This window comes from Henckelia pumila, chromosome 1 (genome assembly GCF_033568475.1).
Source record: "Henckelia pumila isolate YLH828 chromosome 1, ASM3356847v2, whole genome shotgun sequence".
NCBI lineage: Eukaryota > Viridiplantae > Streptophyta > Magnoliopsida > Lamiales > Gesneriaceae > Henckelia > Henckelia pumila.
In genome coordinates this window covers 60,099,820-60,111,472 of record NC_133120.1, presented here as the reverse complement: position 1 = coordinate 60,111,472, position 11,653 = coordinate 60,099,820, and the positions used below count along the sequence as shown (strand labels likewise).

At 35.0% G+C, this 11,653-nt stretch overlaps 1 protein-coding gene across 1 annotated transcript; it reads left to right on the top strand.

Moving 5' to 3' along the window:
* The first annotated feature begins 2,550 nt into the window (after positions 1-2,550).
* On the top strand, positions 2,551-11,233 carry LOC140875576 (uncharacterized). Its single transcript, XM_073279291.1, has 8 exons — positions 2,551-2,821; positions 5,348-5,440; positions 5,974-6,185; positions 7,805-7,949; positions 8,035-8,107; positions 10,123-10,269; positions 10,372-10,497; positions 10,833-11,233. Exons 1-8 carry the CDS (start codon positions 2,607-2,609, stop codon positions 10,923-10,925), a joined length of 1,104 nt encoding a protein of 367 aa, XP_073135392.1. The 5' UTR covers positions 2,551-2,606; the 3' UTR covers positions 10,926-11,233.
* Positions 11,234-11,653: the final 420 nt, after the last annotated feature.

Sequence of the window (11,653 nt, the reverse complement as noted above, 5' to 3'; positions counted from 1 at the left end):
AACCGACAGAGAATAAACGATCAGAACACTGTCAAGAACAACATACTAGCAAATTAATCGATTCTAACGACATCCCAAAATTAGAATGAACCTGATCGAAGAAAAACTTACAACAGAACGAAGCTCTCTCAGCCGTGATCGCTAATCTGCCTTCAGAAATAATTTCTAACGGACGGATCGAGCTCGGGATGAAATCTGGAAGCTTGAAGAATCGATTTCTTCAACAATGGAGGAGGGAGGCGTGAAGAGGAAGGTGATGGAGTGAAAATAATAGTAAAAGCTCCTATAAATATCTAACAAATCCAATATTTGCATTTTAGTCCCTCAAAAATCCAAAATTTGCAAAAAAGACCATGATCAAAATCAAGTCGGCTCTTAAACTCTGGAATCTCCGATTATCTCAAATAAAGTCGATTAAGATAAAATCGGGGCGTTACAATGTTTGGAGAGTAGTCCAAAATCCAGATTTTTTAATGACAAAAGTACTTAAAGGTAGGTAATTTAAAAATTCAGATGTTATGGCAGCTGGCTTAGGTTCTAATCCATCCTTTGTTTAGAGATCTTTTTTATGGAGGAGGGAGCTGATTAGTAGGAGGCTGTGTTGGAGAGTGGGAGATGGGCAGTCAATTTTAGCTAAAACAGATATGTGGATTCCGGGTATCCCTTCTTTCAAAAGCCAAAAAAACTCTTTGATTGATGGTAACTTTAAAGTGGCCAATCTTATTTCGCTGAAGGGCTATTGGTATGAATCTATCATTTGGCATATTTTCTCGGAGCTTGAAGCGGAGGCCATTCTAGGCATTCAATTGAATCGAAGGGGAGGAGTGGATAACAGATATTGGTATGGTAGTCCGAACGGTAAATATTATGTTAAAGATGGTTATTTTTTGGAAATGAATAGCTTCAGGCCACCTCTTTTCAAATCTTCAAATTATTTGCATTCGTGGTGGAAGTTTATATGACATTTAAATATCCCTCCTAAAATTTGGATCTTTATGTGGCGTGCTTCGAGAGATTTCGTCCCTACTGCCTTGAATCTGAATTCTCATCATGTGTCCCACGGATGTTATTTGCTCTTTATGCAAGTTTAATTTTGCTTCTACGAGTCATTGTCTATTGTTTTGTCCAGATGGTCGGAATTTTTGGGAAAAAACAATATTTTGGGTGCGCAAGAGGGACTTCCTTTCTTGACTGTGGATTATTGTTATCAAAAGTCTATGGAAGACAATGTTGTAAATGGCCGGAGGCGGTGGCGGGGCAGTCAGTGACCGCCTACCGCCTCGTCCGCCTAGGCGGTGTCCAGACGATGCCTAGGCGGTTGATTTTTTTTTAACAATTTTTATAGGTAAATATAATTATATAGAATCATGCAATGTAATTACAAATAGTCTTACTTTGTAATTAAATAATGTTTATGCATAAAAAAATTTTATTCAATATTATACAATCTAGACAAAGTACAAATAAATATATAAATGCAAACTAACAAGATAATTAAGGTGGTGGCTGATGGCGGTAGCAGTGGAGGGCGGATGGAGTCGGTTTGAGGCAGGTAGTGGTTGATGTTGGAGGACATTTGAAACCAAAAGTAAATACAAAAGAGAGTGAGAGGTGTTTTTATTATATCTAATGTTTTTAAAATTAATTGACTTTGACTGATTTTTAAAATTATTTGATTTTGATAGTTGACTGAGATTTTAAAATCATTGACCGCTACGGCTGCCTCAACCGCCTGCTCGCCTGCCTCCGCCGCCTTGACCGCCTGCTTACCCACCTTGACCGCCGGATGGCCTCAGACCGCCTACAGAGACCGCCTTAGTCTAAGGCGTGGTGGTCGAGGGCCGCCCTACCGCCCTACCGCCTAGGCGGCCGTTTCGACCGCCATTTAGAACACTGATGGAAGATGAGTTTGAGTTATTTGCTACTTTGTCTTGGGCTGTGTGGTATGAAACATGCAAGCACATGAATGATAACAGGTTGCAGTCGACTATTTTTAATGCAGATTGGGGTATCTCTTTTTATAATACGTTTAGTAATGCTAGTAGCTCATGTGAAGTGTCTTCTAAGTAGCCGCTGGTGTCCACAAACCAGAATTGGGGAGGCCGCAACAGGGTCATTTGAGGTTAGATGTGGATGCAGAGATGAAATCGGATCTGCTGGTGCTTTAGCTGTGGAAATCCATTCGATGCTTCTTGACCAAGAATTTATATTCATTCATCGTATGAAGAGACCGGCAAATGGAGCAGCCCACTTGTTAGCCCGAAAAGCTCTTACTTTTAATCTTAATTAATGCTTACTTTTAATCTTAATTTTGCTTGGTTTCCGGGTGATTTTCCCTACCTTGGTTATCGGAGATTGTAAAACTTGATGTAATTTCTCCTTCCTAACGGTAATGTTATTTATGTAAAAAAAAAAAAAACCTAAAATTATCGAAAATTAAAAAGATAAATAAATAACTAAACCTGAAATTGGAAACAGAATTTTCGGGCCAATATTATATTTGACAACAAATCATCCATAACATATGGAGATGCCATCATCCGTGTGGTTTCTTTCCCACCTCAAAATTATTCTAAAACTCACGCTTCCTCCATCTCAGAGCGAGCATGGCTATTTGCTGCTCTTCCACTTTGGCCCTGCCGACCCTCAATTTTACCCGTAAACATTCTTCGAAAAGTAGACAACTTTATCAACATTGTAATGGATTCTTTATTTCCAAGTTCAATCTCTCAAGGCGTAATGTTTTCTCTGTGTTCAATTCGGTTGTGAATAACAGTTCGTCTGATGAAACTTATACGGCCATAAGTGAAGTTAAAACAAGGTAATACTTGTTTCACCAGTGTCAAAATTTTCATTTATCATTGTTTTGCTTTTCCTGTTTTGTTTATTGTGAGTTTGTTGGGCAAGTTAGTTTGTCCATGGAAGGATTTTATTTTGAATTGGGGCGAGCAAGCTTGATTTGTATAAAGGTGGTAACATTTGTCATTATAAAGATGGAAAGCAGAAGAATTCGAAACCTTCAGCGTCTAAACAGAACGGAAATGAATTTCACAGCTCAATTTCAAAAGACCTGAGGTTGGGTTTGGACCAAAGAATTTGATTGGGAGAGTGAAATTTGATTCGGGGGAGAGATTAGAAGGGCGTATTTGAAATGACACTTATCTTGGCGGGGTCAAATCATCATAAATATAATTGCATTTACATAAGTCAAAGGTGAGGTGAATTAAAATCCATCCAATATAGATTCTTGTAAGCAATCAAATTTAGTAAATCAATAGCTCAAATACATCCATCAAAGCGCAACCAAAAATGAGTCAAGTTCTTTATTTCAAAGCATCCAATGTGATTTGATCTGGATGTCATGATTATAATGCGCTAGAAATGAAGGATGGGAAGACGTATATAAAATTCAAATGTTTATAATTGGGTGTTTGGAATGAGGGTACTCGTTATTGCCAGATGTTGAATTAAGTTTAGGAGTTGATTGGGTAATTATGCATATGTATATGATTGGCATTCAAATAAACACACAACTAGAGTGAGGCTTTCTTGGTAATGTAAGAATTCTGAGGACGAGTCCGATGGAATTCAAACAGCGGCATGCTTAAAAATGGCAATGGATGAATTTGTCCTTCAGGGCATGAGTGATGTGCCAAGGCCAAGCGATACATCGGAGGACTAGCAAGAACTATGATTTCAACTCATTTGTTTTTGTTAGCTTATAGGTCCACTGACTTGTCAATTTGTTTTCTGTAGTCAGGAGCATAGAAACATGGATTTGAAATAGTCATTTTTTATGCACCTGGACCAGATATTTCTAGGCCTAGTGCAAGCATATTGTACGGGGAACGTGACGAATTATGGTTTCATGATGGTTTGATATTGACCCGAAGTGATGCTTGTCTCTTTGTTTACTTTGTTTGAAGCTTCATTTTTGGCAAATATGTATGAGAAGGAGATATATTACATTGTTGTTTAGGTCAAGTTCAAGACTTAATTTGGTAGACATGCATATTGGGTGAGGAAAGAATTCTAATGGAATTGGAATTCGAACACAATATTGGAATAGGAGAGTCTTTCTTGTTTGGTTGCATTGAAAGTAATATGAATAATATTAACATCTTTTAATTTAAACCGATAGTGATTAATTGTTAAAATTATCGGTACCACGCGAAACACTCTTAAAGTTTTACTTTTTGATTCTTCTAGTAATATGGTGATTAAGTTTATGAGGCTTTGTAAAGCCGAAAATTTAACTGAAAAAGTCGTTCTGAAATGAAGATTAGAAGTTTATAGACTATCATTTATGAGGCTTTGAAAAGCTAAAAATATGACAACTATGCAGGATAAATTGACATGATAAAAGCTCTTATAGTTGCAAGATTAAAATCACTTTATTGGAGATATAAAGTTGCAAGAACTTTTGACTATACTTTTGGTACGAGTTGTTGATATTTTGGAAGATGTGATCCATTCCCTCGTTGAAACAGAAAGGAAAAGAACAGTAATCATAAAACAATGACCCATGGACAGCTTAAAGGCTTTAGAATCAGTTTTTACTGTGTTTAATGCATATGACACATCTTGCAATGTCTTACTGCTGATAGAGTTGCGCTGATTGTTTTGATATTAAAATATGCAAGGTAGGTACTTAATTTCAAAGCCATGAACTCCATTTTTCCTTTTCCAAATGTGCTTTTTATTTTATTTTATTTTATTTTATGATAACTCATCTTTTATTATTTTCAAACTTATACTTAATGTAAATATATACATATATATATATATAAATTTTCAGCTGCCCAACCAATGATGCTCAACTCGTCACCGACCACTAAAACCCGGTACCGTGTTTTAGTGATGCGAAAAATAAAAAAAAACTACTAAAACCCGGTATCGGGTTTTAGTCGAGGACGAGTTGAGCAGGAATTATTGGACAGCTGAAAACTTCTCATATATATATATGTGTGTGTGTGTTTTTGTGTGTGTGTGTGTGTATATATATACATACGTAATATAGAGTAACTGATATGACACGACAACACTAGTAACTTAAAATTTTACGATTAAAGTTGTAAACATTTCCAAAATTTTTTTATCTCTTACATCAAAACAACGTGCAAATCGAAAATAAGACATTCATTAAGTGATGGAAGGAGCATGTGCTGAAATTTATCAGGATCATGTTTCTACTATATTTTTGGAACTGTTTCTTGAGACAAAATGTCCGAGGACAAATTTAATGACGTGCCTCTATATGTAGAAATTATTGCTCTACTAGTTTCTACTATATTTTTTCCCAAAATTTTGTTTTCGTCACGTAAACAACTTACCTTTTATTTTGTAGTACTTGGAAATGGAGAGATTACTCTATTCGTTACCAGTATTCTGGAGTTAGTGGCCCTGCCTTGATTTTGGTTCACGGTTTTGGAGCAAACAGGTCTACAATGCCTCAATTTCACTTCTTGTCAGCTGTATGATCTAGGTACTTGTGTATGAAGTAGTGGAGTACCTTGATTCCTTTTTCTATTTTTGCCTCTACTGTCTTTATCACTACATTTTAGATTATACAAGTATATGCAAAACATTCAATATCAGAAAAACACATTTGGTAGGTGAAGGTAAAACCAAATAATTGAGCCCAACATTAACATTTATATAAGATCGCCTTTTGTTAGGCTGAATTATTATCAGAATGCAGTTATTAAATTAAATGTATTATGATAGCTATATTGCCATAATAGGTAACTGGGCTCATTTTGGCTGGTATAATTTGCATTAAAAAGGCTCTGAAAAATATCTTTCTTTTTATGTTGATGTTCACAACACGTGCATCTTTAGCATGTTACCATTATCCTCTCATAAGATTATGATGCTCTTAAATAATCCACTACATTTTATGCTGGCATTTGATCAATGATGATCACAATTTATTTTGACATACGATGTGTCATCTTATATCTGTTTTGACAGTGACCATTGGAGGAAAAATTTACCGGTTTTAGCACATTCACATAGGGTGTATTCTATTGATCTTATTGGATATGGTTACTCAGATAAACCTAATCCCCGACAGTTCGGTGTTGATAACTTTTACACATTTGAGACTTGGGCCAGCCAGCTCAACGACTTTTGTAAGGATATCGTTAAAGATGAAGCCTTTTTTATCTGCAATTCTATTGGAGGTGATTTACTCCATTCTCCCATTTTTCAATTATTTGGTAGGGTAACTTTGAGAGTCAAGTGTGTTCCTGTGGAACTTCCTAACTTTGTGAAGTACATTTTAACAGAATCTGAACAGATTGTGAAGTACATTTTAACATAATTTGAACAGAGAAATTGTTGTTGCGTAATTTTCATTCCTTGCGAATTTCAGGATGACCGAGAATGGAGAAATCAGCAATGATAATTAAAATTAAACTGTTACTTATAAACATTTTAGTTCTACCGATTCTGATTATCAAATTTGTCATATGCTATGGCAGTGTGGTTTCTGAGACTTCATAATGATTATCAATCTTCTACACCCCACAAATAAGCCTTTGTTAATGTGTGATTTGCTGTTTCGCCATTTTTTGTTTTCTTTCTTTTAAGGTAGAAAACTCTAATTTTCACTGGTTTAAGGTTTTTCCCAAATGTCAAATTATTGATTTTGTTAATTTAAAGTCAAACCTAGAGGCAGGAGAAGACAAAATTTTGATATGTACATGGGTCTAAATCCTGTTGGCTTAAATTTTGAATTAATATTTGAGTATTTGGGCTATTCTATAGCAAGTTGGTGAAAGCAAGATCCTTGGACTTGGACATGAGTGGCATGTAGACCTGATGCATGGTTCCTAAAATACTAAATGTAAAAAAAACGAGGGACCTGATGTGACCTTGTGTATACTCGTTGCAGAATAAGTGTAGAAATAATGAATGATTGTAATCTAGTGAGTGCATGGTCCTTAGAAAAGCTTAACGGTGAAGTATGGTCTCGTTGTGAGTGGTTTGAAAATCAAGGAGGATTTGTTGATCATTTACGTGGTATCGTATAATGAGAGATATTGTTCGGATCATGTGTTGGGAAAATTCTTTCAATTGAAAAATTAAGAAACTTGAATATCTTTTCTTTTTTATTATTTATTAATTATTAATGTTGAGAGACATTTCCCTCTTTCATTTGGTACACTTGGGTTGTGTTTGGATTGATAGATGTATTTCAAATATATTGATTTCAAATTCTTTGACTTGCTTGGAATGCCGAAATGCGAGTGAATTTCAAATCCAATCCGTATCAATTTATGCAATTTAAGTAGTAATTGTGGTGGATTTCAAATACACCCAAGATAAGGGTACTTTAAAATCAATCCCTCAAACCCTTCCCAATCAAATCCCTTCCTCTGAACTAAATCCATCATTTAAGCACAGGCATGTGCTGAACCTTATTGGCATATAGTTGTTTTATTAAAAAAATAAAAAACACACTTTGAGTTATCTCTTCCAATCCAGTATCCTACCGGGAGAAATCATGGTTGTTTTTTATTTTGTAGTCGATCAGTAGCTAAGTTTTGCATAGGGTGTTGCCCAACATGTTTATGTGGGTGATATCATCAACTAATATGATAAGGCTCATGAATAGTTAATTGTGTGTCAGGTCGTTTTTTAATAGGCAGAAGATTTGACGGAATTAGTGTCTATCGAGGAAAATATCTTTTATATTTGATGTTGCATGGAGAAAATGGCAAAAATAATATGTTTGTTTTAAACCAAAATAATCTGTTTTTTTTCCATTTAAGGGACTTGTTGATGTTTCTGAATGCAGGACTTGTTGGTCTGCAGGCTGCGATCATGGATCCTCAAATATGCAAGGGAATTATTCTCTTGAATATATCACTCCGTATGCTGCACGTAAAAAAACAGCCCTGGTTTGGAAGACCTCTTATAAAATCATTTCAGAGTTTGCTTAGGTAATTGACTTGAAGAAATGTTTCTACAGTGCATCATGTTTAAGTGTTGTACTTGACAATTAATTTCCTATGTGTACTTTTCCAGGAACACGGACCTTGGGAAATTTTTTTTCAAGTCCGTTGCCACGCCAGAATCAGTGAAGAACATTCTTTGTCAGGTATGAAAACTTGAAAAGTAGACATGTACGATGTTTTTTCACTTGTCAGAATGTGTTAGTCACAATTGAAAATATCATAGTAATTTAAAGCCTTATCCTATCATCAGAAATGCTATCAAAGTTCATCAACCAATTTGTATCCAAAAGGAATTTACATTCAATCGGACACTGATGGAACTGATATATCCTTAATGCAATGTATGTGTGGTGCTCTAAACTGGCCATTACAGTCATCACCCATCTTTTAAAAAATAATAAATGGTTTTAATTTTTAAAACATTTTGTTTTAATGGATCTCAAAGCCTTACACCTTTCGGTGTATTGCTTTTTATTGCTTTGAATAAAAGGTACGGGTCCACCAAAACCTCGTCATGATCTTACAAGTGTTTATTTAAAAAAGAAATGGATTTGATTCACCCAATAAGCAAATTAACTACCTTCATTCTACAATATAACATTTCATCTTCTACATGATGTCGAGAAAACGAAAATAAAGGTGGGGAAAGATTAATATTTGTTGAAAAACTTCAGGTTAGTCCCACAGTTTTGGCGGCGTTGGTGCCTGACTACCTAGTTTCCATTTGGACAAGTACTTATAAAACATTTTCGTAAAAGTGTTTTATACAATTATTTTTTAAAAGTTATTTTAAGAAAATAAATAGGTGTTTGGACAACTACTCTATATAAAAACGTGCAACAGGTGTTTGGTTATTCTAAAAACATCAAAAAGTACATCTCAATTATTCTTTAAAAATTATACTTAGAGAACACTTTTTTTAAACAATTTTTTTTGCAAAAATCTTTTCCAAACAAGTACTTTTTTCAATTATAAAACACTAATTTTTTTTTAAAAAAATACTTGCCTAACTAGGGGTGTCAATTCGGGTGGGTCGGGTTGAATAAAAAAATATTTAAAAATTCCTCGACCCGAATTCGAACCAACTCGAAAATGTTCAACCCGAACCCGTATAACCCGAACCAATCCGCTCAACTCGAATAACCCGATTTTTTTTTATTAGTTTTTATTTTTTTAGCAAAATAATTAAATAAAAATTTAAAACACAAAATAATAATAATATTATATTTAATCATACGATAACAAAATCTAAGCTTATATATAATTTAAATTTGAAAGTTTAGTTGTAGAAAATTTAAAGTTTATTTACTACAAAAAATAAAAAAAATTATTTTAAAAAATCAAAATTGTACATTATAAACATTAAGTTAAGAAAATATATTCTATCAATATAAAATAAATGTTTTTCAAATAAACAACATATGAAATTGTAACAAATCTTTTTTAATTATATATTTAAAAAAGAAATAATAAAAATATTTGGGTCAACTCGGGTTGACCCAAACCCAACCCGACCCAACCCGAACCCGAATAATTTTTTCGGGTTGGCTTTCGGGTCAACCCGAACCTGATATTTTTCGGGTTGAATCGTGTCGGGTTGGCGGGTTGGGTTGGTTTTTGACACCCCTGCCTAAACAGAGCCTATTTACCCTGCACCTTTGAGTTGAAAACACAAGGGTCGAAGAGTCTCTGAGATGTTATTGTCTTAGCAGCAACCAAAAATTCATTGTTCAATAGTTTGCATTACTATTCCTTTTTATCATTGAAGAACATCTCGCTTGGTAAATGCAATTGCGCACTTTGAGGTTGAAGGAGTGGATTTAATTTGGGAGAGAATTTGAGGAATAGATTTTAAATTACACCTATCTTTGAGTGTATTCAAAGTCATTTTTATTACTGTTGAAATTACTTAACTTGATAAAGAGTGATTTAAAATTCACTTGAATTTTGTCAATCCAAACAAATCGTGAACTCATCATTTCAAATCCATCAACATCCAAGTACAACCTAAAAGATTTATTTTGGCATTCCAGGCGTAATTGAGGAAAATATAACTATTCAGGTCTCTGGAGGACTTTGGAACATTGAGTTATTTCTTCATAATGTTTTCCATTTAATTTTTTAGTTACTCATTTGATCATTGTGAACTGTGTTTCAGTGTTACCATGACACTTCCCAAGTTACGGATGAACTAGTACAGATAATCCTTGATCCGGGACGTGAGCCTGGAGCTGTAGATGTGTTTCTTGAATTCATATGCTACTCGGATGGGCCTCTTCCCGAGGAACTATTACCTCAAGTGAAGGTCATCCATTAATTTGATATTTACCATCTGTATAAGTACAGTATTTTTCTTCTTTTCTTCTTGTGACCTCAAATAACGTGTTAATTTCACTTCTTATTGCAGTGTCCTGTGCTTATTGCATGGGGTGACAAGGATCCATGGGAACCTATTGATTTGGGGAAAGCTTATGCCCAATTCGAATCTGTTGAAGATTTTGTTGTCCTAGCAGATGTTGGCCACTGCCCTCAGGTCGGTTTGAATTGAGTAAAATACTGTGATATGTCTGAAAAGGAAAATGCCATATTGTGATAAATTCGGTAGAAAATAAGAATATGACGGATTTTATGGTAAATGAAAACATTAACTAGGCCAGAAGTTGATTTGCAAGGAGTGATTCTCTTTTGGCTTTATGATATTCTTATGTTCTCTTTTAAGGTTTCTAAGGAACCCAGGTTGCTAAAATATTTGAAACTTGTCATGTAAACACAAATTTCATGAATCTTAACTAAATGGACGGATTTTCTACCCTTGATCAATTGGTAATATTGTCTTATATCTCATGATAAAGTTTTTTTCCCATGAAGGACGAGGCCCCTCATCTGGTGAACCCTCTCATTGCATCGTTTGTAGCTAAACATGTTCCACAAGATGCAAGTCTTTCACCCTCGGTTTCGTGATCAAAGATGCTTGATTCTGTAAGGTCAGATTGGCTCCGTTCTTTCTCTGGCATGCTTGATCCCTTGACCTCGGTGTGACAACTGACAAGGGCTTTTTCAGAATCATGCATGATTCCCCGCAGGCATGCACTTCATATATCTAGTTACCTTATTACATGAAATGGTACCAGTTTATCACACTATGATATTCCTATGAAGTTTATGTACTTAATTTTAGGTTACCATAAGTTAGATATAGGCAATGTTCTGTTTTTTTTTTTTTTTGTTCCTCTCGAAGTGTATAGCATCATTTGTCATGACTCGTGACATTTTTCATGTGAAGAAATGCACCTCTTCCTCTTCTTTCCCTCGAATTCGAGATTCTTAGCCATTTGTTAGCGTATTTCACTGAAGGATAGTTGATTTATAAAATAGCATGTAGCCCTTAGCTGCGTCTTCAACAAAGTAAGCTCTGATGGCCCAATGCGCATATGTATTTTCTTCTTATTGTTTTAACACATTATTGAACTACTACATGTGTGTGTGTGTGTGAGTTTCTAGTTGTTTTCCCATATGAGAGGGCAATATACTGAGTACCGTATGGATCAATTCATGCTACCCTCAGGGTAGCTATCTTGACTTGATCTGGACGGATCAAATCGCACAACAGATCAAATGATTTAATCTGCTGATATGATCTGGTCCGTTCAGATCACTTTGAGGACACTACCCTCAGGGTAGCATTGACC